This window comes from Spermophilus citellus (genome assembly GCF_964194105.1).
Source record: "Spermophilus citellus genome assembly, chromosome: 10".
NCBI lineage: Eukaryota > Metazoa > Chordata > Mammalia > Rodentia > Sciuridae > Spermophilus > Spermophilus citellus.
In genome coordinates this window covers 130,865,237-130,893,232 of record NC_138197.1, presented here as the reverse complement: position 1 = coordinate 130,893,232, position 27,996 = coordinate 130,865,237, and the positions used below count along the sequence as shown (strand labels likewise).

The following is a 27,996-nucleotide window of genomic DNA, read 5'->3' as shown; positions in this document are numbered from 1 at the left end:
ATATATTTGGTACAAGCAGGTAAACTCAGTTTCAGCAAATTTCAAGATTCCTTTCTAGAATTTTTCTAGAATCTATTCCCAGTCTGTGAGAGTAGTAGTACCGTCCTGCTGCTGGTTCAAGGAAGGCTTCTGTCAGTCTGGGATTCTGGGGTAGGCAGTTCATATCCCACCTCTCTATTTACTATGGATGTTTCATTTTATTAACTTCTTTGAGCCTCAGATTACAAAGGGAGTGCTAGCACATCTTAGGTCCAGGTGAGGGTTAAGTACATTAACATTTATGTAAAGCACGTGGTAGAGTGTATGGTGTGCTAGGCATGCAGAAACATGATGGCCAGTTATTACATTCTGACCCAGGTGTTTGTCACAGTTTTCAAAAGCATGGATTTGAGTGTTCCTTGCCCAGTTTGTGGTGCAGTGAAAGAAAGGATCATGGGCTTAGAATCAAAAGAATTTGAGTAAAAGAGTATCAGTTCCAACTTATCCTAAAAGAGTAACTTTTGGAAAATGACATAATGTATCCTGGGTTTTTACCTCCACTTTCTAATCAATTAACTGATATGTAAAATCAGGGGCCTGGGATTGTGGCTCAGTGGCAGAGCGCTTGCCTAGCATGTGTGAGGCGTTGGGTGTGATTCTCAGCACCACATAAAAATAAAATAATAATATCGTGTCCATCTACAACTAAGAAATATTTTAAAAAATGTAAAATCAGATAGCCTGACATGTACAAGTTGCTTAGTAAGTAGTAATTATTATATAAGTAGCACATGCCTTAGGTACTAGTTAAAGGTAAAGGCACTTTTTACTAAGTTTGTTTTCACTAATTTAGGTAAAGGCAGCAATTCTTTGCTTTAAGGAAGATTATTGAGGTCACATTGCAGCATCTGTTAGGATTTTGAGAGTCATGTGACCTGGAAGGAATTTATGGGCCTAGGGATGATTCAGAGAAGGTCCCAAGGTGAGAGGGGCACAGAGGAGCCAGAAAGGCTTGCTGGAGAGGGTGGTGAGGAGCAGAAGCAGGAAGAGGACAGAGGATGACAAGGCCTGTGCAGAGGCAGTGCAGCTCTTCTTTTCTCTTCTGGCTGCCTTGTGCTGGGACAGAGAACTTTGGAAGGCATTCCAGACCAGAGGGTGAAAATTGCCATGACAGGAGTGGAGAGGAAGAGGACAGATTTGGGAAAGGGGTGTTGTGACTAGGCAGCATCTTCAGTGTGAAGGGTCAAGGTAAGATATGCGCTTGGGCTTATTGTACAAGAGCTTCTGGCTCTGGAGGATTGTGGTTTTCCTTTAGGATAGAAAGCTGAGGTGGTTGAGGAAAGAGCATTTTCTTTGTCACTAAAAATGAACTGGTGACTGCCTAAGAATAAATAAACCTTGCCATTTTTATAGGAAATTATTCCTGCTACAAGTAGTACTGTCCAGAGTCATTTCCTGTAGAAGTGACTGATTAGTCTCCCCATTTCCAACTAAAGAGGTTTCTCCCCCTTACTTTCTGTCTCTCTGAGGTCATTAAAACCCTTTCTGGAGAGATACTGGCCAAATTATATTGTTATATTGTGTATTGTGTACATGTACAAATATGTAACAACAATTCTTGTATAAGTATGACAACTGTAATGCACCAATAAAAAACATGGGGCGTGGACCCCTCTCTGTATGGTTAATGAGTCCTGCAGACCAATGTGGCCAATGACACCCACTCTATCTCTGGTTCAGTCTACCTCCTGCTAGCTACTGTTTTTAGTATCCCTTCCAGTTTTGAGCCTTGGGCGTTTTTTTTGTTTTGTTTTGTTTTGTTTTTTGTTTTTTGTTTTTTTTGGTTTTTTTTTTGCAGCATGGCTGTGTGCTTTTGTTTGACATTTCTAGATATTTTGTTGAAGGAGGATTTCCAGTCCCTGTTGTATGCCATGTTGCATGAAATAGAAGTCTCTTACTCCTCAAGACATAAAATAGTGTGCTCTGAAATCCTAGGAATGAGGATCTTTATCAGTCAGGGTCTCAGTGGAAAACAGATGGCACATTCACACTGGTAACTTGAGGAGCATTTAATTGTATCATTGAGAGTTCATTCAGGAAAAGAGAAGCTTCCCATTCCAGGTATGAAGGGTTTTAATGCAGAAATTAAGGGTTGACCCAGCCTTGGAAGAACTGGGGTTGGGGAGTTCAGATAAGCTTGTCCTGCTGATCTGACTCAAGGGCCACAGTGAGTGTTCGCATGAGCTCCTGGGGCAGCTGTGACAGTTCAGGTCTGCTGTTGCTGTCTCCAGGGTATATCCACCACTCCTTTTCATCTTCCAAATCTCATGCTTCTCTTTTCAAAGTCTAACCCAGAGCCATGAAGGAAAGAGAGCCTAACTTCTGATGTGCATAGGAGAACATGGAAGTAATTGTGATGCTGAGTTGATGGTGCAGATTTTTATAATAAAGGGACCGGCTGAGCAGGATTTGGGGAAAGAATTGGGAAGAGCTGAGTCTTCTGGCCTGGTGTTCACAGGAGTTGTTACCACTTCTTAGGCTAAAGGCAAGAGGAAGAAGTATTTCATGTTGCCAGATAGCTGACAGAGCTGTGGCAATTGGAAATCTTCACCTGTCCAGGTAACTCCAGGGTAGGAGCCCAGAAAATAAACACTTCTGTCTCACTGTCTCCAAACTGGGCGAGAAGCCAGCTGGTGGCAGAGCTTGTTGGTAACCCCTAGGGTGCCCCCCCCCCCACGGGGCATAAAATTAGGAGGGAGGTGAGTGAGGATTGAGCCTTGGGGGCAGACAGAGAATGTCCTCTGCACAGAGGCCATAACCAGAAGCATATAGGTTGTTGATAACTTGAGAATGGGAGCATTTCTCAAAGAAAGGAAGGGGAATCAACAGGATGTCAGTGGTTAAATTCCCAACAAAGGAGGACAAAGAGAACATGGGTACTTAGAGGAACTCTCTTGAAGACAGTTTGGATGATTTTGGGGAGTGGGATGGTATTGACCCTTTGAAGGCAGAATATATAGAGGTTAATATTGGTTTTCTATAAGATGGCAAGATTGTTGGCCTTCCACCAGGATGGAGATTATGGCCACAGCTGGGGTGGTGGGAATGTACAGGCATGTTTTAGACATCAGTACATCTTCACAGTCTGTGCAGAAAGTTCAGAAGATGTCAGAAAATTAGGATAGGGATAGTAAAGGAAGAACACTGGTAAATCGCTTTTTTAAGTATGTGTGAAAATTCCCTATAAGATGATTGACTTCCTTTGAGGTTGCAAATTTTCTTTACCACATATTTATATTCAGTCAAACAAGGGAATTCAGGCATTTATCATTATTAATCATAGTTCTTTAAAACTGATTACACTTGGGGCTGGGGTTGTGGCTCAGTGGTAGAGTGCTTGCCTATCATGCACGAGGTGCTGGGTTCAATCCTCAACATGACATAAATGTAAAATAAATTTTAAAAAATGTAAAATTACACTGATGCTTTTTTTTTTTTCCCTAAGGGTGGGATAGTATTGAGGTGATCTCTTATGCTAATGGTAAAGTTACAAATACTCCCAAGTTTACCTTTCCTATTGCTGGTATATTTGGTTTTCCTAATTGCTGTACTTGGAATTGCAAATAAATAAATAAACTAACTAACTTGCAACCACCTTTTGGTACTCATACTTCATGTATGTTAGGAATATTTAGTGTCAGGGCTGGGGTTGTAGTTCAGCGGTAGAGCACTTGCCTAGCATGTGCGAGGCCCTGGGTTCGCTCCTCAGCATCACATAAATAAAATAAAGGTATTGTGTCCAACTACAACTAAAAAATGAATGAATGAATGAATAAAAAGAATATTTAGTGTCACTGGAACCCTTCAGGAAGTATTTGCTATCAATTTATTTTTCCTTTAGTCAACAAACTAACAATAGGGAGAAGGGCATCATACAGGATAGGGAATTTACAGGGAAGGGCCTAGAATAGAGCCAAGGAGAAATTATCCCCACATCTGTTTTCCCCATCTGGAGAAAGAATTCTCAGTAACCAGATAGCCTGAGGCTGATGTTTAATCTAAAGTGGCCTTTAACTTGTGTTGGTTCCTATTGTTAGAGATAACTGGGCTAACAAGGAATCAAACACTCAGAACAGCTCAGAAGTAGCTCAGCAAGGCAGACTTTCCTTCTGCCAAGGTGTGTGCTCCAAACAGTCTAAGCAGGCACACTTGGGTGGGCAGTTTACTTGTTTTTATCCCTAACATAGCACTGTCTCCTTGGTCTGATAGGAGCAGCTCAGGGTTAAGATCTGTGTGATAGGCTAATTTTAAACTGGAGAGGGTAAAGGGAAAGGTATAGTTAATGTGGCTCCGATTGGATACAGGTTGGAAAGTTCAAAATGGCCATGATTAGATCTTACATCCCAATTAAGGCTAAATACTGTATTCTGAAAATGGACCATCACACTTTCTGTTTCTCACACTGTTTAGAAAGATACTGAGCAAATGGCACCTTTGTTTATGCATTCAAAACTTCAGAAATCTGATTTTATTTGCAGAAGAATTGTTTAACTTGTATTTAGAGATTATCTCTCAAGGCAACATTTCTTTCCTTTAACTGCCCAGATTTAGTGTTTTTGTTAAGTTTTAGCCCCCGTTCAGCCTTCTTTTATCACCTAGAGAAGAATCCTCGTGCTAAGAACTAGAGTAGAAGAATCCTGCAAGGAGGAGAAATATGCATGTGGGTGAACTTGTTCATGATAACCCTAGAAGTGACAGAGGAGGTGGAGAACCAGATGGGGCAGGCCTGGAGGTCTGTGGGAGAATGCATGCACAGGCTGACCCTGACTGTCCTAGTAGTATCTGTTACTTTCTATGTGGAAGACCCTCTGGGTAGGGTAGCATTAAGAACTGGCTGTCAGCCCTGCTGTTTTTGGAGCTTTTGAACTCCATGCCTTAGTTTTCTCTTCTGTAAAATCAGGATATTAGTGTTGTGAAATTTAAATGAGTTGGGTCACGTTAGAGTCGGAACAGTATCAGACATTATAATGAATGCTGAAGTAGCTGTAGCTATACCAATAGAATACCTGTCTAGCAGATTTGTTGGAACAGAGAAACAGCAGTCCATCCCAGAGGCCTTGATGAGTATGAGAAACAGTTTTCTTTAGATTTTTTTTTTGGGGGGGGGGATATGTGAATGTTTAAAGATGGCTTTGTGTCATGTGACTGTATTATCAGACTTAATACTTTAGATGTAAGCTCTTTCAGGAAGAAGTGTGTCAGGCTTTCAGAGGTTGGAGTCACTGATCATCTTTCATTATGATCCACGTTTACTTTCTGAAGTCTTTCGCCACACTTCTCACATGTATCCAAGCTAAATTGGGTTTTCCCTTAGAACTGGATCTATAGGACTTGACAGGCAAGTCTTCAGTGTCCTCCAGCTCTGCATTTAGGTTGAGCATGTTCTGTTTTCTCTTCCTGCAATTTTCTCACCCCCCACAGCACCATCTCTGAATGTGACTTCTAGTCTAGTTCTCCAAGGCCTAGTTCTTAATACTATTTAATCATTCTTGCAGAATGCCTGCCACATGCTACTTATTGTTAATGGCATGAAGATTGTAACAAGGATCAAGCAGTCTTTGCTCTTTAGGAGTTTACATGCTAATCAGAGAGACAGCAAACAAGTTGCATATATGCATTTGATGGTAATAAGTACAGGGGTGGGGTTGGGTTAAGAGCCAGGGTGAGGGTGTAGTGTTAGCTATTTTTAATAGGTTGGCCAGGGAAAGCAGTAGCAGTCAGGTGACACTTGCCTAGAGACCTGAAGGAGATGAGAGACAAGCCATGTGGCTTGGGGAAAGAGCATGGCAGGCAGACCAGAGTTGCTATGCAGAAGTGTGGGTGGCCCAGTCCAGGATCAAAGAGTTGGTGAATCTGACTTACCTTTAAAAAGTATCACTGCCTCTTCTGTGGGCAACTCCATTCAGGTCCTCCTAAGAAGGACTAAAAAACTAGCTTCATGAATCATTGTAAGAAAGCTGTCTATTAGGATGCTTCATAGGTGCTTTTTAAACAATTTTTTTTGGAGCAATTTGACCTTGTCTTATTCATCTCTGACCGAGAAGGAGGTAAGCTCAGGCAAAAGGAAAAATAAAATCAGCTCTTGATTGTGTAAAAGGATGATGCATTAGCAAAAGTAATGCCACATGGTGGCCCAATCAGGTGACTGGGAAGTGCCTGTTTCCTAGCTATATTTTCTTCTCGTTGTTTGCCATCCTGCTAAGTGAATGTTCCAGTTCTTTCTTTCATAGAAGTGGCTAGCTACAAGTTTGTGATTACTAGATTGGCAAATGAAAAGCCAGGTGGGAATTAAAATGTGCTGTAACTTCTTGCACACTTCTAGGAGTCTGAAAGAATAGTCACTGCTCCTGTCTGTCTTAAGCCAGCCCTTTGTACCTGGGAGCTGAGGTGGTGGTTGAGAAGGGGTACTTTGGACAAAATTATGTGTCAAGAAGAAGTTGGTAGGGAATCCATACAGTGATGAGGATTGAGTGTCCTGGGGATATCACAGGCAGTTGGTTGTTACAGTGAATTTCCAGTAATGTGCATTTGGATATGAAGAACTGTCTTACTTCTCAGACCAGTTCTCAGGCAGGGATGGGGATAAGCAGACTGTGGAGTGACTGCCTATCATTATTTGAGACCCACAGTGGTCAGTCTAATACAGTAAAGCAAAGAAATGAAAGTGTTTTTTCTCACCCTTTCCCCACCACAATAGGGCCCTCCCCCCACCTCTGGGAGACTCATTTAAACATTATTTTTCATTGACAGTAATAACATAGCCCCCTGTTTAATTCAGTAGACTTTTGAGTGCTCATTTGTCTAATAATGAAATTCTTTAAAAACTACACTGACTTTGTATATACAGTGTTTTTTCATTCTACCACAAACTCCTGTTTCATTCTTTAGACCATTCCCCTGCTTGTGTGCATTATCAGAAATGGATAGGATAAAAAAAAAAAGGAGATGCAATTCAAACTATCCAGCTCTGTTTGGGCATCCACGTTGTCTCAGGTGGGTTTTTCTGGTGTTGAGGAGATCCATGGTCTCATGGCTTGCTTTCTTTTCATTTCCAGGAGGGCTGTTGGCCTGCTGCTGTGCTGCTGAACAGTATGCAGTCCTTCCGGGAGCAAAGCAGTTACCACGGAAACCAGCAGAGCTACCCACAGGAGGTACACGGCTCATCCCGGATAGAAGAGTTCAGCCCTCGTCAGGCCCAGATGTTCCAGAATTTTGGGGGTGCCGGTGGTGGCAGTGGTGGCAGTGGAGGCAGCAGTGGTGGGGGACGACGAGGAACAGCAGCTGCTGCAGCAATGGCTAGTGAGACCTCTGGCCATCAAGGCTACCAGGGCTTCAGGAAAGAGGCTGGAGATTTTTACTATATGGCAGGCAACAAAGATCCCGTGGCGACAGGAACCCCACAGCCTCCTCAGCGAAGGCCTTCTGGGCCAGTGCAGAGCTATGGACCCCCCCAGGGGAGCAGCTTTGGCAATCAGTATGGGAGTGAAGGTCATGTGGGCCAATTTCAAGCACAGCACTCTGCCCTTGGTAGTGTGTCTCATTATCAGCAGGATTACACAGGGCCTTTTTCTCCTGGGAGTGCTCAGTACCAACAGCAGGCTTCCAGCCAGCAGCAGCAGCAGCAGCAAGTACAGCAGCTGAGACAACAGCTTTACCAATCCCATCAACCGCTGCCACAGGCCACTGGCCAACCAGCCTCCAGCTCATCCCACCTACAGCCAATGCAGCGGCCCTCAACTCTACCATCCTCTGCTGCTGGATACCAGTTAAGAGTAGGTCAGTTTGGGCAACATTACCAGTCTTCTGCTTCCTCCTCCTCCTCCTCCTCCTTCCCTTCACCACAGCGTTTCAGCCAGTCTGGACAGAGCTATGATGGCAGCTACAGTGTGAATGCTGGATCTCAGTATGAAGGGCACAACGTAGGTTCTAATGCACAGGCTTATGGAACACAATCAAACTATAACTATCAGCCTCAATCTATGAAAAATTTTGAACAGGCAAAGATTCCACAAGGGGCCCAGCAGGGGCAGCAGCAGCCACAGCCACCACCGCAGCAGCAGCAGCAGCAGCAGCAGCAGCAGCAACAGCAGCAGCAGCAGCAGCAGCAACAGCAACAGCAACCACAGCATCCACCTCAGCATGTGATGCAGTACACCAATGCTGCCACCAAACTGCCCCTACAAAGCCAGGTGGGGCAGTACAATCAGCCTGAGGTTCCCGTGAGGTCCCCTATGCAGTTCCACCAGAACTTCAGCCCCATCTCCAACCCTTCTCCAGCTGCCTCTGTTGTCCAGTCTCCAAGCTGTAGCTCTACCCCTTCTCCGCTCATGCAGAGTGGGGAGAATCTCCAGTGTGGGCAAGGCAACGTGCCCATGGGTTCCAGAAACCGAATTTTACAGTTAATGCCTCAACTCAGTCCAACCCCATCTATGATGCCCAGTCCTAATTCTCATGCTTCAGGCTTCAAAGGGTTTGGGATAGAAGGGGTGCCAGAAAAGCGGCTGACGGATCCCGGGTTGAGTAGTTTGAGTGCCCTGAGTACTCAGGTGGCTAATCTTCCTAATACTGTCCAACACATGTTACTTTCTGATGCCCTGACACCTCAGAAGAAGACCTCCAAGAGGCCCTCGTCATCATCTAAGAAAGCAGATAGCTGCACAAACTCAGAAGGCTCCTCGCAGCCCGAGGAACAACTGAAGTCCCCTATGGCAGAGTCATTGGATGGAGGCTGCTCTAGCAGCTCCGAGGATCAAGGTGAGAGAGTGAGGCAGCTGAGTGGCCAGAGCACCAGTTCCGATACCACCTACAAGGGTGGAGCCTCAGAGAAAGCTGGCTCCTCACCAGCACAAAGTGCTCAGAATGAACCCCCCAGACTCAGTGCCAGTCCTGCAGCTAGAGAAGAGGCCACCTCACCAGGAGCCAAGGACACATCACTGTCATCTGAGGGGAACCCAAAAGTCAATGAGAAGACAGTTGGAGTAATTGTCTCCAGGGAAGCCATGACAGGTCGGGTAGAAAAGCCTGGTGGACAAGATAAAGGCTCCCAAGAGGACGAACCTGCAGCCACTCAGAGGCCACCTAGCAACAGTGGGGCAAAGGAAGGCAGTCACACATCACTTCCACAGCCAGAGCCTCCAGGAGGAGGGAACAAAGGAAACAAGAATGGTGATAATAGCTCCAACCACAATGGAGAGGGAAATGGCCAGAGTGGCCACTCTGCAGTGGGTCCCAGTTTCACAGGCAGAACTGAGCCTAGCAAGTCTCCTGGAAGCCTGCGCTATAGTTACAAAGACAGCTTTGGGTCAGCGGTGCCGCGAAATGTCAGTGGCTTTCCCCAGTATGCTACAGGGCAAGAAAAGGGGGATTTCACTGGCCATGGGGAACGAAAGGGTAGAAATGAGAAGTTCCCAAGTCTCCTGCAGGAAGTGCTTCAGGGTTACCACCACCACCCGGACAGGAGGTATTCCAGGAGTGCTCAGGAGCATCAGGGGATGGCTGGTGGCCTAGAAGGAACCACGAGGCCCAACGTCTTAGTCAGTCAGACCAATGAATTAGCTAGCAGGGGCCTTCTGAACAAAAGCATTGGATCCCTGTTAGAAAACCCCCACTGGGGCCCTTGGGAAAGGAAATCAAGCAGCACTGCTCCTGAAATGAAACAGATCAATTTGGCTGACTATCCAATTCCCAGAAAGTTTGAAATAGAACCTCCATCATCAGCCCATGAGCCCGGGGGCTCCCTCTCTGAAAGGAGGTCAGTGATCTGTGATATTTCTCCACTAAGACAGATTGTCAGGGATCCGGGTGCTCACTCACTGGGACACATGGGTGCTGACACCAGAATTGGGAGGAATGAACGTCTCAACCCAAGTTTAAGTCAGTCAGTCATTCTTCCAGGTGGGTTGGTATCCATGGAAACAAAGCTAAAATCCCAGAGTGGGCAGATAAAAGAGGAAGACTTTGAACAATCCAAATCCCAAGCTAGTTTCAACAACAAGAAATCTGGAGACCACTGCCATCCCGCTAGCATCAAGCATGAGTCTTACCGCGGCAATGCCAGCCCTGGAGCAGCGGCCCATGATTCCCTTTCAGACTATGGCCCACAAGACAGCAGGCCCACACCAATGCGGCGGGTCCCTGGCAGAGTTGGTAGTCGGGAGGCTATGAGGGGTCGGTCCCCTTCTCAGTATCATGATTTTGCAGAAAAATTGAAAATGTCTCCCGGAAGAAGCAGAGGCCCAGGGGGAGACCCTCATCACATGAACCCACACATGACCTTTTCAGAGAGGGCCAACAGGAGTTTGCATGCTCCCTTTTCTCCCAACTCAGAAAGCCTGGCCTCTGCTTATCACACAAACACTCGGGCTCATGCTTATGGGGACCCTAACGCAGGTTTGAATTCCCAGCTCCATTATAAGAGACAGATGTACCAACAGCAGCAAGAGGAATACAAAGACTGGAGCAGCAGTTCTGCTCAGGGAGTAATTGCTGCGGCTCAGCACAGGCAAGAAGGGCCACGGAAGAGCCCACGGCAACAGCAGTTTCTTGACCGAGTACGGAGTCCTCTGAAAAACGACAAAGACGGTATGATGTATGGGCCACCTGTAGGGACTTACCATGACCCCAGCGGTCAGGAAGCGGGACGCTGCCTCATGTCTAGTGACGGCCTGCCTAACAAAGGCATGGAATTGAAGCATGGCTCCCAGAAATTGCAACAAGAATCTTGTTGGGATCTTTCTCGGCAAACTTCTCCTGCTAAGAGCAGTGGTCCTCCAGGAATGTCTAATCAAAAAAGGTATGGGCCACCACATGAGACCGATGGACACGGACTAGCTGAATCTACACAGTCATCCAAACCTAGTAATGTAATGCTGAGGCTCCCGGGTCAGGAGGATCATTCGTCTCAAAACCCCTTAATCATGCGGAGGCGTGTGCGTTCTTTTATCTCTCCCATCCCCAGTAAGAGACAGTCACAAGATCTAAAGAACACTAGTGCTGATGATAAAGGGCGCCTCCTTCACCCATCAAAAGAAGGCACCGATAAAGCCTTCAATTCCTACGCCCACCTTTCTCACAGTCAGGACATCAAGTCTATCCCTAAGAGAGATTCCTCCAAGGACCTCCCAAGCCCAGATAATAGAAACTGTCCTGCTGTTACCCTTACAAGCCCTGCTAAGACCAAAATACTGCCCCCACGGAAAGGACGGGGACTGAAATTGGAAGCTATAGTTCAGAAGATCACGTCCCCAAATATTAGGCGGAGTGCGTCTACAAACAGTGCAGAGGCAGGAGGAGACACGGTCACGCTGGATGACATATTGTCTCTGAAGAGTGGTCCTCCAGAGGGTGGTACTGTGGCTGCTCAAGAAGCTGAGATGGAGAAGAGAAAAGGTGAGGTAGTGTCCGACCTAGTTGGTCCAACCAACCAGGAGTTAAATGTTGAAAAGCCTCTTCCGAGGTCTTCAGAAGAGTGGCATGGCAGTGGGGACGACAAAGTAAAGGCAGAAACACATCCAGAAACAGTTCCCGCTGGAAAGGAACCCCCTGGTGCCATGACAGCGGCAACCTCACAGAAGCCTGGCAGTAACCAAGGGAGACCAGATGGTTCCCTGGGCGGAGCAGCACCTTTACTCTTTCCTGACTCAAAGAATGTAGCTCCAGTGGGCATATTGGCCCCAGAGGCAAACCCCAAGGCAGAAGAGAAAGAGAATGATACAGTGACAATTTCACCCAAACAAGAGAGTTTCCCCCCAAAGGGATATTTCCCATCAGGAAAGAAGAAGGGGAGACCCATAGGTAGTGTGAATAAGCAAAAGAAACAGCAGCAGCCACCACCTCCACCACCCCAACCCCCTCAGATACCAGAAGGTTCTGCAGATGGAGAGCCAAAGCCAAAAAAGCAGAGGCAAAGGAGGGAGAGAAGGAAGCCTGGAGCCCAGCCAAGGAAGCGGAAAACCAAACAAGCAGTTCCCATCGTAGAGCCCCAAGAACCTGAGATCAAGCTCAAATATGCCACTCAGCCACTGGATAAAACAGATGCTAAGAACAAGTCTTTTTTCCCTTATATTCATGTAGTAAATAAGTGTGAACTTGGAGCCGTTTGTACAATCATCAATGCTGAAGAAGAGGAACAGACCAAATTGGTGAGGGGTCGGAAAAGTCAGAGGTCCCTAACCCCTCCCCCCAGCAGCACTGAAAGCAAGGTGCTCCCAGCTTCGTCCTTTATGCTGCAGGGGCCTGTGGTGACAGAGTCTTCTGTTATGGGGCACCTGGTTTGCTGTCTGTGTGGCAAGTGGGCCAGTTACCGGAACATGGGTGACCTCTTTGGACCCTTTTATCCCCAAGATTATGCAGCCACTCTCCCGAAGAATCCACCTCCCAAGAGGGCCACGGAAATGCAGAGCAAAGTCAAGGTACGGCACAAAAGTGCTTCCAATGGCTCTAAGACGGACACTGAGGAGGAGGAGGAGCAGCAGCAGCAGAAGGAGCAGAGGAGCCTGGCTGCACATCCCAGGTTCAAGCGGCGCCACCGCTCAGAAGACTGTGGTGGAGGCCCTCGGTCCCTGTCCAGGGGGCTCCCTTGTAAAAAAGCAGCCACTGAGGGCAGCAGTGAAAAGACTGTTTTGGACACAAAGCCCTCTGTGCCCACCACTTCAGAAGGTGGCCCCGAGCTGGAGTTACAAATCCCTGAACTACCTCTTGACAGCAACGAATTTTGGGTCCATGAGGGTTGTATTCTCTGGGCCAATGGAATCTACCTGGTCTGTGGCAGGCTCTACGGCCTGCAGGAAGCGCTGGAAATAGCCAGAGAGATGGTGAGTAGGAGAAATTCCTTACCAGCTTGGGCTTTTATGACTTCACTCTGGTTCCATTTCTTCAATCTTAGTCTTTAATCTTACATATCACAAACTCCTAAGCCCCAAATGATGGGCAGACAGTGGAGTGAGTAGTTTGGAAGATTTGTTTTAACTTTTATTTTCATCAGTAACACATGTCCATAAAGTCATGCCATTGGCTGTGAAGTGACCCTGCTCTACCTTCAGCCCTGACTCCTGCTTCCAGTAGACATCCAGTTTCAACAGTGCAGGTTTCAGAAGGTGCTGCCTCTGCTAGTTTCTTGTTTTTCAGTAATAACTTTTACTGCTGTCTATGTTCTTGATTGATTTTTTTTTTAATTTAAATTTTCATTTTTGATGTTTGTATTACAAAGTATACTATATTTCTTTTTTTTTTTTTTAGAGAGAGTGAGAGAGAGAGAGAATTTTTTAATATTTATAATTTTTTTTAGTTTTCGGCGGACACAACATCTTTGTTGGTATGTGGTGCTGAGATCGAACCTGGGCTGCACGCATGCCAGGCAAGCGCGCTACCGCTTGAGCCACATCCCCAGCCCTGGATATATTTCTTCTAAAATGTTTTATTGCTCTAGATTTAATTCCTGTTTTCATTTGTATTTTCTTGAACCACATCTTTCTAATCCACATTTTCCAGTCAGGGTATTTATTCTTTAGTCCTGTTTTCTAATCCTTATCCTGGGGTGGCTCATCGCCTTCATTTCTGTATTCTGCTTTGTTTCCTGTCTCCTGTGCCATGTCTGCCTCTTCCTTAAAAATGGGCCTTCCCTTAAAGGGAGTACATCATCCTTTAGTAGTTTCCTGAGAGGTTCTGCAGTGTATGTAGCCATCTTGTCTTTCTGGACATTTCTTTATTCCACCCTCATGCTTAATTGAGAATTGGCTAGGTATGAAATTCTGGATTTTTTTTTTTTTTTTTAAGAGTGAGGGAGAGAGTGGGAGAGAGAGAGAATTTTAATATTTATTTTTTAGTTCTCGGCGGACACAACATCTTTGTTGGTATGTGGTGCTGAGGATCGAACCCGGGCCACACGCATGCTAGGCGAGCACGCTACCGCTTGAGCCACATCCCCAGCCCCCTGAAATTCTGGATTTGAAGTGATTTTCCTCTTGAATTCATTGCTTGTGACTTGCCCTCTGGCTTCCAGTGTTGCAGTTGAGAAGACAGGACCCTTCACATTGTTCTCTTCTGGAAGGTTGGAAGATCTCCTTTCTTCCTTCAGGTTCTCAGATCTCAAGTAGGAGTAGGTCTCCTTTCATTCATTATGCTGGCTCTGTGAGACTGTTCCACCTGTACAGTCAGTCACACATTTCAGTTCAGGAAAATATGTCCTTTGTTATTTCTTCTTTCATGATTTCCTTCCTCTGGTTTCTCTGTTCTCTTTCCATAATTCCTGTTGATAAGGAATTGCCTGTCCTTCCTGGATTGCTCCTCTGGGCTGATTCTCTGTGTTGTATTCCATTTCTTTGTTGTCTTGTTTTAATTTCTCCATGTTTTCTTCAATTCATGTACTTAGTTTTGTTTCTGATACTTTAAAGAGCCTTTTTACTCTGAACGTACTGATTTTGAAAACATTATCAGCTTGGTTTATGGTGGTACTAACTTTTTGAGCACATTGCAGGTTGCTTTTTAAAGACTTTTCTCTAAATATTTTTGTTTTTTATTTCCTCTTTCTTGTTGGAGGTTCTTCACATGCCTGTTACCCTTGGCGATGTATTTGTAGTTTTAGAAGAGAAAGAGATTTACTAAAAAGAAATCATCTGAAGTTCTGGGTTTCAGTATGTACAAGGCTTGTTGGCCTATGGTCCTCCCTGTAGAAGGTAGCTTAGTCAGTATCTGTCGGTCTTCTCTCCGAGGTCAGTTTTCCCTGAGAGGAATCTTGAAATATTCTACGCAGAGGCACCAGCTGGCTGCCTGTAAGAAGTAAAAGATGCCCCGTAATGACACAGCCACCCTAAGCCTCAGTTTCTTCTTTGAAAGCATGGTGAAAAGCCAGCCTGCCTCTTAAGATGCCCAATCAGGAATCCATTTCTTTAAAAGAGCCAGGTGGAGGGGTGGGTGAGTGTGGATGGGGGTGATTTTGGCCTTCAATGTGCAGATATTGGCGCCCCCCTTGTCTTCAGTGTGCCCCCTTCCTCTCTGTTAAGTCAGATCGAGGTAGGAAGCTAATTCCTCTTAAAAACTGAGAAAATGCTCCTTTTCCAGCCCCACCACACCCGTTTACTGAGGACCTGAGCTTCCCTAGTCTGTGCCATACGGAGGCCAGCATTCTAGTGATGACTTCATTGCATATTATTGTTTGCTCCCTTTCAGGCCACCATATCACTTTTTCTCATCTACCCTGTTTCCAACTTCCAGAACTTGAATACCTCTTCTCTCCTTTTTCAAAAGTCTTGCAAGTTTCCCCCCCCCCATTTTTAGACTACTGTATTTTTGTTAGTTGACATATATAAATGAATTTCAGTTGTAGTTAAGAAGAATTTTATCAGGCAGGATTCCTCCTAGTCGTCTTAGACACCTCATAGTAGCCTCTCCCTTACCCATACACTGGATTTTATCCTTGCATTGTAGTATAAAAGAAATACTAGGAAAGTAAGAAATGTACAGTGGTAGGATGCCAGTTTAGTATGTGTGGGGCCCTGGTTTGATCCCCAGCACCACACAAAAAATTATTTAATGAGGAATATGTAATATATACGTTTGAAATGGGAGCCTTCTAATTCAGTCACATGGAGCTTGCCTTTCCCTCTTGGGCTCCCTCATGCACTTTTTTCTCCCTCTCTTTGCTCTTTCCATTATCAACGTCACTCTGAAACATCAAGTTTGAAATATATTTACCTCCTTTAGTAAGTTTAGACCCAAAAACATTTTAAAATGTGAGATCATAAAAAGATATAAGAATTTAACAACCTAAAGTACAGAATTTTTTGAAAAGTCAAATTTGAGCACTCAGTAATTCATTAATCATCATGCCCAAGTTGATGACCTACTGGTCAATTTTTTTCTGGTATTTGGTGGGTTTGTTTATTTTGATGTTTGAGGGAGATATGTGACCATCTGCAAGCGTTTTATTTCAACATTTAATATTGTTAACATTTCTTGGTGCATTTTGTTTGTGTGTGTGTGTGTGTGAACTTCAGCATTCTCTAGCAATAATTGGTGACAAGTAATCAAGCTAAATAGTGTCCCAACAAATCCCTAGCATTTGTATCTTTAGTCACATTTAGTTTGTAGGACGTAAAAGATGCCCAATAATGACGCAGCCACCCTAAGCCTCAATTTCTTCTTTGAAAGCATGGTGAAAAGCTAGCCTGCCTCTTAAGATGCCCAATCAGGAATCCATTTCTTTAAAAAGAGATTATTTAGTCCACTGCTTGTCAGATTTGATCCCCAAATAAAATATGGAATGTTATAATTGGAACAAATATGATCAATTGGTCTCTTTCTAACCCTCATCCCTAGCTTTCAGTGACCAGATGGTTCAAATGACAGAGTACTCTAGGAGACAAACACTGAAAGTATATTTTGCTTTTTAAAACATCAGTTTCAGTCTCAACTGTTTCAGAAGTGCTTCAAATTAACTATGCTCTCCAAGGGACAAAATGTTGGGAGGTTTCATTTAAAGCAAACCATAAAAATACAGATCATTTTAGTTGGCTGTGGTGATGCGTACCTGTACTGCCAGCTGTTTGGGAGGCTAAGGTAGGAGGATCACATGTTCAAGGCCAGTCTGGGCAACTTAGTAAGACTATTTTACAGTAAAAAATAAAAAGGGCTGGGGGTGTAGCTCAGTGGTAGAACACTTATGCTCAATGCCCCAGTACTCTCCCCCATACCCCTATCCCCAAGAAAAAAAGTAATTTTTAACTACATGATCCTGTAGAATAGAGGCTCTGGACATAGATTCTGGGCTCTTGTGTAATTTCACTAACACTTCGCCAGTTGTAAATCTCATGCTGCAGCTTTAAGCTTATTTCCTTTCTCTTCCATTGATCCTTCTCTGTTTAACTCTTTTTTAAAATAGAATACTATCTTTATATTTGGAAGTTAATTTTTCAAAATACTTGTACATCTGTTTTATTCTTGCAAGTACTGAGATAGGAAGGGAGAGAATAGTGTTCCATTACTCCACAGTAAAAAATCAACTGGGAGGCTTAATGTACATGTGCAGTTAGTATAGCTCTGAGATGTATCGATTTTAAAAAATGGTTTATAAAGTTATGCTTTTTGGTTCTTGGAGCTGATGTTTCACTGTGACTACCAGATCCTTTTATTAATCTAGCTATTATTCTCCTTTTCTTAATATATAATTGCACAAACTTGCCTTTTCTTTAATAAATGATGTTTCAATTTGTCAAGGTCACTTTATCACAACCTTTAGCAGATGCATTCAGTACTGGTCTTGCTTAATGAGCATGTTCTCAATCCCGTCATAAAAGATAATGCCACACACATTTCAGTAGAGATCCACTTTGGCCTGTGTATTTATCTGGTGTTTTGACAAGCATGATATTGTGACCAACTAATACGAAGTCCTCAGAGTAGTTCCTGTCCCTGTGTCACAGTAGTCTGAAAACTGCCAAAAACCAGACCATTCCTGTCTCAAACAAAATGGCCTTAACTCCCCTTCCCTTTTAAGCTGCTTTTGCACTGTTTCCTTTGTTTCTGTCCACTTTTGACCTCTGATCTGAATGGTGTTATGCAAGTTTTGCCCCTAATCAGGGGTATGTATGACTTAATAAATACAAATCGTGTTTGAGGAAGTGAGGAGTGTGAGGTTTGCAGGGTTGTGGTAGAGACCTGATCTGGTGGCCATGGAGCCCTCGAGACAGCACACCCCAGACTTGCCCTACAGGTGGGAGAGCCAGCTGTCCTTCCCGCCCTCCCTCTCCCAAACATGTTCTTAACAGCTCCCTTGAGGAATATTTCATCTCTTTTTAACCCTACAAGTCATGTGAAGAACTGAGCTTACATTAATTTTTTAAAAATTTCTTCAGTCAGTATATTAAAGAGACTGTATTTTGGGAGGCGGAGGGCAGGTACCTGGGATTAAACCCAGGGTGCTCAACCACTATGCCACATCCCCAGCCCCCCCCCCCCCCCCCCCCCCCGCTTTTTAAATTATTTCTTAGTTGTAGTTGGCCACAATATCTTTATTTTACTTATTCTATGTGGTACTGAGGATCAAACCCAGAGCTTCACCCATGCAAGGGGAGCACTGTACCTCTCAGCCACAACCCCAACCCCCACTTTTTGTTTTTAATTTTGAAACAGGGTCTCACTAAGTTGCTTGGGGCCTCACTAGGTTGCTGAGGCTGGGTTTTAATTTGGTGATCCTCCTGCTTCAGCCTCCCAAGTCTCTGGGATTACAGCATGTGCTACTATGCCCAGCTTTAAGGTTTATTTTTAATGTAAGTTTAAATAATGGATGATATGCTACCCCCCATATAACAGGTCAATATCCCTCCTTAATTTTCTTTCAATTTGTAAGTTTTAAAATATAATTTAAAAATTGTAAATAGAAAACATTTGACAAGTATAAAAATATTAACAGACTGATTATGTTATGAAAATGAAACAATTGAAATATCACAAGCAGCCAAATCAGAAAGTTAGCTCTGCATAATTCACTGTAAGGTAAAGCCATTAATCCTACATGTTCTCTGAATTCCTGTCTATGTGCTTCTTAAGGTTGGTGTTTCTCAAAGCCTGGCAATGCAGCTACCACCAGCCCAGTCCTGCTGAAGCCGCCCCCTTATATTCAGCTCCTGGTCTCTGCCCTCCAGCACCCTGCTCTGTACACCCAGCTGCCGTGATTGTTCCTGCTCTGCACTTTTTTCCTGGCAGCCACTTGCTCTGTTGTTATCTCAGCCCATACTTCTGTCCTGGGCTGGTCTGTATAACACATTCTCTTAGGGAAGACACAGCCTGTTCCCTCTTTTCCTGTAACTTTCAGGGTAGAGCAGCTACCTTTTTTCTATAATCTCATTATCTTCTTTCCTTAACAATGTGTGGTATCTCTTTATATCACAACATGATAGCACTGATACTGGATGTGGGGCGGGGGTTACTTTTCTTTGTCTAAATTCTAAGGAATTTAAAGTGAAGATTTCAGTTTTGAATTGTATTGCATGTATATCATGATGAGTCAAAGGACTGTTAATTTTCCTTCAATTTTATTTTATTTCTTTTTTAAAACATGGGAGGGTGATAGGTGAGAATTACAACTGATTTTAAAGTAAAACTTCTAATTCTTTGAAAATGCTAAGGGTTTGTAAACAAGAGTATCGACAAACAAGTCATAATAAACACATCATTGTACATCAGGCCAAATAATTCATACCCAAGATGTTAAACTAGTTCTCAATAATCTGTTAAAAGAGCTAACATGATCAAATAGTATGTGAAAGTAGGTTTTATTTCAAATATCCAAATCCCTACATGAAGGTCAGTGGCAATCTGAAGTTGGAGCCTTGGAGGTAACTTCTGGGTGAGTCGGCTTTAGCCCTGGGTGCCCTGGCTGGCATGTGGCACTAGGTCAAGGCTCCTGAGCCTTGTGTAGGAAGCTTTTTGTGATTCTGGCAGAAAGCAGTTCCAACTACCCTCATAGGTGTACTTCACCTTTCTAGCTTTTGCCATTCTCTCGGTGATGTGTTGAAGAGGCCTGGGTGAGAGATGAGTACGTGCTCTCTCCTGCCTGGGTCACGTGCTCAAGACTGTTAACCATTATATCACACTCTTCTATAAAATATGAAAATTTACAGCAGCTACTATAAAGACGGTTGCTGCAGGCATTGAATGTCACTCTTTAGGGACTGGGGTTTAGCTCAGTAGAGTGCTTTGTCTAGCATATGCAAAACCCTTGATTTGGTCCCCCAGTACCAAACAAAACAAAACTTTTTGGAAACTGCTTAGGGAAATGTGTTTGGTACATTTCAGTAGTTGGGGTGGTTTAAAGAAGGTGCTCACTGTGGACTGGTGTCTGTTCTCAGGTGGTCTTTGTAAAGATGTATTCTGGGTGGTGCACTCCCTTAGTAGGCTGTAGCTCAATTAGCCTTCCTCCTAGCACACGTGGCAGATGGTCACAGGAGTGTCCAGGACTCACTGTCATAGGGAAGTTGTCTTGCATATGAAATAAACATTTTTCTCCTGACTTTGAGTCTTGCTGGAAACTCAAGTTTTTTGTGGGAGCAGGGTTATGGTATTTCAGGTGCAGTATTAACCTGTCTTATGAAATTAAATCAGCCAACATTGCTACTCTCAGCAATTATATTCTCCAAAAGAAAAGAGGCAAAAGGAAGGGGAATAGTCTTTTGTCTTACATAGTAAGTAAAAGCATTAAGGGCTGAGGGGATAGATAGTTCAGTAGTAGAGCACTTGCCTAGCATGCCCTGGGTTTCATCTCCCTTGCATTAGAAAAAGTCAAAAGGCATTAATATTCTGTGAGTTGGTACATTTTTTTATAGTGATTACCTAAGTTCAAAGGAAAGAGTCTACCTGATAATAGTTGTTTAAAAATAAACTTTTTTTGGTATGGAGGGCGACTGGGGATTGAATGCAGGGGTACTTTACCACTGAGGTACATACCCAGTCCTTTTTATTTTTGGTTTTGAAATATGTTGCTAAGTTTCTTAGGTCCTTCCTAAGTTGCTGAGGCTGGTCTGGAAGTTGGGATCCTCCCACCTCAGCCTCCCAAGTCACTAGAATTATAGGCATGTGCCACTGTGCCTGACTAAAGTAAAATTTTTGACTCATCAGCAAAATAATTAAGGATTCTCTGTGTGATATGTTCATGGCAAATACTTCCCCATTGCACTTCATCTCTTCTTCCCCCAAATCAGTTAATATATAAAAATATGTGAACTGTGGTAAGATCATAGTGTAAGGATTTGGCTTTTAACTTGCAGTGAAGAACCTCTGTTAATTTCTAAGCATATAGATCACATGTTCAGGGTTGTGTTTCATAAGGAAACTCAGGAAAGAAGTGGGGAGACAGGAGATTCAAAGAGACCACTTGAGACACTGTGGGATAATTTGTACAGTCAAATACATGGTGGAAAAGGGAATCAGAAGAAGGGGACAGACCCCAGAAGTGTATTAGGATTCAGAGTCAGTTGAATTTTAACAGTGATTAGACATGGCAGGTGGAGAACAGTGGAGAGGCCAGGGACGAAACTGCCAAGGGTCTAGCTCAGCAAGCAAGGGGTGGGGGTCAAGACATCAATGATGAGCAGGGGATCCAGGGAGCAGAGGAAGAGACAGGTGTGCAGCTAATACGTAGTGGACAGAAGAAAGAGACGGAATTAGTCTGGCCTGTATGCATATTCAGGTCAGGCTCTAGTGCAGTGCTTTTTGTTTTGTAATAAGGACTGATTTTTATTTAGCTTTCCAAATAGAATTAAAACTAGTGAACTTTTAAATCCAAGTTGAAAAAGGGGGAAAATAGGAAATCACAAGGTCTGTATCATGTTAAAAATAAAATCCCAAAGAGAGAATTCTGAAGATACCAAAGAATTTATCATTGTAATAGTTGCCTAAGCTGGGTGACATGGTGCACACCTGTAATCCCAGTGGCTCAGGCAAGAGGATTGAGAGTTCAAAACCAGCCTCAGCAACTTAGGATCTCACTAAGTTGCTTAGGGCCTTGCTATCTCTAAATAAAATATTAAAAAGGACTGGGAATGTGGCCCAGTAGTTAAGCACCCTTGGGCTCAATCTCCGGTACCAATAATAATAATAATAATAATAACAACCACCACCACCACCACCCCACCACCTACACTACAATTGGAAGAGGGGAACAGAAGGGGCAATTCACTGGTTTTGATTTTTAAATAACTTCCAAAGATACGAAAGCATGGTGGGAAATCAAGATTCTATTTGATTGTGTTCAGAAAGAACTGATATGAGCTGGGTGCCACACCTGTAATCCCAGCAGCTCCGGTGCCATGTATAGTAGCACCCATTTCTCAGAATTCCAGAATGTTTTTAAGACTTTTGAGTGTTGAATGGAGGTACTTGAATGGGCTCTGGAGGTGGAGATTGTTGCCATGGTTGGCACTTATTCTGTGGGCCTGGAGCAGCTCTCCTCACAGGAAGTGGCAGGAGACACTGGCAGAGGCAAAAGAGAAGACAAAACAGCCTGGCATCGGTGTCTGAATGGGACCCTGGTGACCAGGTTTCCCAGTCCTTCTCCTGGGTTGTGGAAACAGGAAATACCTTTCATTAAAAAATTACATATTTACATAAAGGTAAACAACAGTAGTATTCATATTATAAACTAATGGAACTGTTGATGAAAGAAAGTCATAATACCAATAACCCAAAATGTTTGCCTCTTCCAGGTTTTGTTCTTGTGCTTATTATTTTACAGGATAGAATTATGGTGTATTAATGACTGAAGTGTGTTGATTGCTTTCCAAGCTCTATACTTGATTAATCACATTTAAACCTCAAAGGAACCCTCTGAGGATGGGTCTTATTACACTCCAGATGAGGAAACTGAGGTCCACAGAGGAACTTGTCCACGATAGAGACCCAGCAAACCTCTGTCATTAGACTGAAGATGCACATCTGTGTATGACCTTTTCACTTTATTTTATAATTTTAATTTTTATATTCTGTGGAAGGTTTTTGTCTTATTTAATGTGGGTATAATGCCAATTATCTAATGATTCCTGAACTTTCATACATTAAGTTTATTTCCAGTTAATTTACTACTTTTTGTGCAGCAAAAACGTTTTTATTTGTGGAGCTATCTTGGGAAAAAGTTGGATTTTGAACTGCTCAGTCAAAAAGTATAAACATTGTTATGGCTTTTGATAGGCATTATCTCAAAGATTGACCGAAAAGGATCATGCCAAGTTATGATCATCCACACAATGTGTGACCCTACATTCTAACACAACCTAAACATCATTAGATCTTTTTAAATTCTTAGAACTTCTTTATAATTTCATTTATTTTATTAGTGATATTGGTATTGTTCCCTATTTTGTGTTTTTTGTTCACTGATAATTAATTTTGAATTTTTACTATTTCTCATTTATTTTTCAATACACATTTTCTTAGTCTGAATAATTTTACCTATCTGGAGATAAGTAAAATAAATCAACTCATCTGCAAGTTCAGATGAGTCGAGCCCTTTTCAGGAGTGGCTCCTACCTGGGCAGTAGAACTCTTACCGTTTCTCATCTGTAGACGATGAAAGGCTGTAAGAGAAAACTTGCTTTCCTTGAGGTCAGGTAGTCTTGGTGGGCACCAAGCTACAGGAGACTTTTCATTGAGGTGGCTTTAAAGAAAATAAATTATTATGGTCTAGCATCAGCCTTGGATTGATGTGCTCCCATGTTGTTTTAGTAAAGATGTGTTCCTGCCATTAACCTTATTGGGTAAAAATCAAAATAAAGAGGTAATCCAGGCTTGTGTGACCCTGTCCCGGTAAGCCAGGTTCAGCAGAGCAATGTCAGCTGTGCGTGCTTAATTTTAGAACTTAATTTCAGAATGTTTGTAGCATACTATTGTCAAGAAGTGTGCCTTATGAAAACATAACTGAAGAACTGCCATGCAAGCAGAGGCACAAGACCAAGGGCAACAAAATAGCAAATCAGGTCGTTTTACTGAGCAGCTAGTGAAAGGGTGTTTTGTAAACAAATTCTCAGGCAATGTTCATTATGACAGGCTCCATGGAGGTTCCAGATAGTTCCAGACTTTGAAAACTGTCCATGATGTGTAAATCTTGGTTCTGACAGATGTCAGGTGAAGACCTCTGGTTTGTGAGTTACTTTGTTTCTTTATACAGAAATTACTTAAAATGGTTTCAATAGGGTAATAGTTAATTTGAATAAGCAACAGATGATTCTCTTTGCAGATTTCTAGGTAGCGTTCCCTTAATTTCAGAATTTGTTGAGAGTTTGAAAGGGCAGCCTCTTAAACTTGACATGTGTCTGTTGGCTCAAGACTTTGCACCTCCCTACTCAGGCAGTTACTCAGGGCATTTGAATTTACTTTTTTTTTTTTTTTTTTTTTTTTGGTGGGGGCAACACTGGGATGGAACTGAGGGATGTTTTACAATTGAGCTACATTCTCAGATTTTTTATTTTATATTTTTATTGTGAAACAGGATTTTGCTAAGTTGCTGAGGCTGGTCTCAGACTTGCCATCATTCTGCCCAGCCTCTCAAGTCACTGGGAGTACAGGTGTGTGCCACCAAGCTGGCTCTGAATCCACTTTTATTCATGAAAAACACACAGATTTCAAAACCAGCTCACTTATCACCTGGTTATCCTCAGGCAGCAAGTGCTTCTATAGCACTCCCATTTCTCCTGTCAGACCACTTAGCACTCATTCTCAATCCCCCAAGTCACTTTGATAATGAAAGGTCCCACTGTATCAAGACTCTGGGCAGGTCATGCCTTTGAAGCCGTCCACTCAACCAACCTTCCTTCAGGTCAGGTGAAGCTTCTGGGTGCTTACACAGACCCCACAACATCCAGGGACCTCAGCCTAACAGCACTTAGGTGATTGTTGATCTCAGCTAGACTAGACTTATATAGATACATTGAGGTGTTTTGTTAACAAGACCATGACTCTGCATAGAATTGTATGTAAATAAATTGCGTATGTATATATCCACACCACTTGTAGTTCCGGGAAAATTAATGCATGAGAGATAGACAACCCATGGTTGATCTGAATTCCTTATTCTTATGGTTCTTCGTGAAGCACAGTATGCCAAGGACCACTGTCACAAATTCTGCCTTTGTTATAGAGGGCTTCTGTACAAGGTTTTGTTGTTTATGAGTTTCAGTCTGCCTCTTGGGTCCTCTGACTCTTAATGCTGGTTGTAGTGGTTACAAATGGTTCATCTGGAAAACAGCCTCCCCTTGGACTTGGGAGGAGGGGAGGAAGAGGACTGCATGGAGCTATTCTGGAATGTGCAGACTTGAATGTCCTCTGCCTGTCACCTCTATCCCAACCAGAAATCTTGGAACCATCTCATTCCTCTCTTTTCCCCGTTTCTCTCATCCAGGCAATCACTATATACTGTTGATTTTAGTTCCTAAATAACATAAATCTCTCTCTCCTTCACTGTCACCCCCTTGATTCAGTCCATCATCTTTCTCATCAGAGTAGTATCTTATTTGGTCTCCCCACCCTTTAGTTTGTCCTCTTTAGTTCATCCTCTGTATCACCAAGATCTTTCTAAAACTCAAGAATGGTCAACCAGTCCCATCTTTCAACCCTTCTTCACCTGCACTCAGTTCATTTACTCAGCATCTAGTTGGCATCTTCTGTGTACCAGGAACAAATCATTAATAATAAGTAAAATAAGGCAAACGTGACCAAATGATCAGGCAACTGAGTTAGATAGGGGACCTCAGCTTCCTTGAGAAGCTGAGGTGGGAGTAGCAGAAAGAGTCAGAGAGCACTTGAAGCAGAGGGAACAACTGGTGCACAGGCTGTGGGGAGGGACTGTGCTTGGTGGATTTGAGGAACAAAGAAAGAGAGGTGGGTAAGGGAAGAGAGGGTAGTGAAGTTGGAGGGGTAGGCGGGAGCCTGTTCTGGCCTTTGTGGGCCAGGAGTGAAAATGGTCATCTTTTTGCCACTGGGTAATGTAATACCATTTTGTGGGCAGAAAATCTTGGAGGAAGAATAATTCGGTGGGAAATGGGGACTTGGATTTTGTCCATGTTAAGTCTAAGATTGCCTCTTAGACATCTAAGTGAAGTGTGGAAGTATGCCGTGTCAGAAGGAAGGGTTTCCTGTGGTGCTTCATGGTTTGTTGGTGCCAGGTGGAGCTCTAGCCTCCCTTCCATCAGCACTCCCAATTCCCCATGAGTGCCACAAGGCCTTGGGGTCAGGGAAGAATCTGCACCTTATTGGGAAGAGTAGCCTGAGTAGCCAGAGGCGTGGCCTGCTGCTGTTGGAGTGACTTGGAGGATTTGAGGGAGCACTGGGAGAAGTCAGCACACATCAAGAGCCACACCTTTCTGCTTTCCCAGTTAGTTCCTCCTGTGTCCTCAGAAACCCTGAACCCACCACACCCTTCAAGCTGTACTCTGAAGAGCCCTTTCACCTGGTGCTCTCCATGCCACTCCCTCTCTCTCCCAGGTCCCTCACAGGCAGAAGCAGTTTTTAATGTTAACCTGTGGGCCATACTCTCCAAAGTGATGTGCTCCTTCCTTCCCTATGACACCTTAGGCCAGGTTTGTATGATAAGCATCTGCAGTAGAAGCTGAGGAGCTTGGTTTGCTAAGGCTGTGGATAGCTGTCTTACAAACTCCTGTTGCTTGATTTCACCTCAGGCAGGGCTGGCCTTTTGAACACACCCTTCCTCCTTAAAGCAGATTGTCTTCCAGACCTGGAATTTCAGCAATGGCTGACAGCATTCTTCTCCCAGACACACCTCATCCCTGGGAAGTTCCATTTAAAGTGAATATGACAAAATCCTAATTGCTCAGCTCTAGAAGACTGTTCAAGACCTTCCAGATTAGCTCTGGAGAACCCCAGGAAATGGTCCAGCTACACACACATTAACACATCATGGGCCTTCAAGGAGCTCTGAGGCCACCAGTAAGCACCAAGTATTGCCTTTATTTAGCGCCTTAATTTGAAACCTCTTAATCATTGATTTTTCTCTCTCTCTCTCTCCCTCCTCCCTCCCTCCCCCTCCTTCCCTCCCTCTCTCTCTCTCTCTCTCTCTTTCTCTCTCTCTCTCTCTCTCTCTCTCTCTCTCTCTCTCTCTCTGGTACTAGGGATTGAACCCAAGAGGCACTCTGCCACTAAACTACATCCCCAATGCTTTCTTGCTTTTTATTTTGAGACAGTGTCTAAGTTGCCCAGGCTGGCCTCAAATTTATGATTCGCGAGCTTCATCCTCACTGAAGACTACAGGCATGTGCTACCACACACCCAGCCTCATCAATATATTTTCAGGCAGTTCAGTTATTTGGCTAATCCCATCATTTGCCTATGGTCTCTTTCTAATCTCACGAAAGAAAGCCATTGTGACTAAACTCTCTCTCACCCATTGGTGCTGTCCAGAGAAGGGATCAGAGGAGAGAGCACACAAGGCTCTTAGATTTACCAGATTTACTGAACAGATGGTCTTTGAAAACACAAGAGACGGTTGTTGGTGAGGAGCGATGTCTACAGAATCTTTGAGATCTTGTGTTGGCTTTCGTCCACATAGTCCTAGGAATTGGCTTCTTAGAAAACTGTAATGTCCCCCTCAGCCAGTCTCTTAGCCTGAAAAATGGGACAATAGCTGAGCTGTCTTGTCAGGTTGTTGAATAAATGAGACCTGTCCTAACAGTTAGTAGACACTTAAAAATTGGAGGTGGGAGCCCTGCAGTGGTGCACGACTATAATTCCAGCGGCTCAAGAAGCTGAGACAGGAGGATTGAAAGCTTAAGGCCAATTTTAGCAACTCAGTGAGACCCTGTCTCAAAAAATAAAAAGGGCTGGGGATGTGGCTTAGTGGCAAAGTGCCCCTGGGTTCAATCCCAGTTCAAAAAAAAAAATGGAGATGAGGGAACAGATACACTGAAAAATCATTGAATGTTTTTAATCTTGGTCATGTTATTTCCAAGACTCTGTTTTCTTCTGTTGAAGTGAGGATCAGCCCCTTGCTGAGTATCTTCCTCATCTGGGAGTAATCTGTTAAAACAGATGAAGAAGAAAAATATATGTGTTCCGGGGGGGTGAACTGACCTGACAGTTGTTAGACTTTGAGCTGCACATGCAGTCTTCCCAGGGTGGAGTTCTCAGTCTGTATTTGTAACATGCTTCATTTTGGATGTAGCTGCTACAGGTGGCAGAGTTACCCTTTGAGAAACACGAGTCAACTCAGAATTCAATATTAGCAAGCTAGTCACAGGTATGGGTACCACAGTGCTATCTCAGAGTTGAGCTTTTTCTTCCAGGACAGGTGACCTGAAATGCCCTGTCTCATCCTTATTACTTCATTAAATGTTCCTCACCAACACCTGACTGGGTCTAGTGGAACTAGCTAGACTAGTGTTGGCAGTAGCTTAAATATGCTGTGGTTTGGGTATAAATGGGTGTCCCCAAAAGCTTCATGTGTTGAGTTTAATCTCCTTT

The 27,996-nt window shown here is 43.6% G+C and overlaps 1 protein-coding gene across 3 annotated transcripts in view; it reads left to right on the top strand.

Moving 5' to 3' along the window:
* Positions 1 to 27,996, top strand: part of TCF20 (transcription factor 20) — a 91,469-nt gene that overhangs the window by 31,462 nt on the left and 32,011 nt on the right. For all 3 annotated transcript variants that reach the window (XM_081310338.1, XM_081310339.1, XM_081310337.1), the window contains exon 2: positions 7,095 to 12,851. In XM_081310338.1, the coding sequence (XP_081166464.1) occupies positions 7,131 to 12,851 (5,721 nt within the window). In that variant the 5' untranslated portion in view covers positions 7,095 to 7,130. The remainder of the gene's footprint in view (positions 1 to 7,094; positions 12,852 to 27,996) is intronic.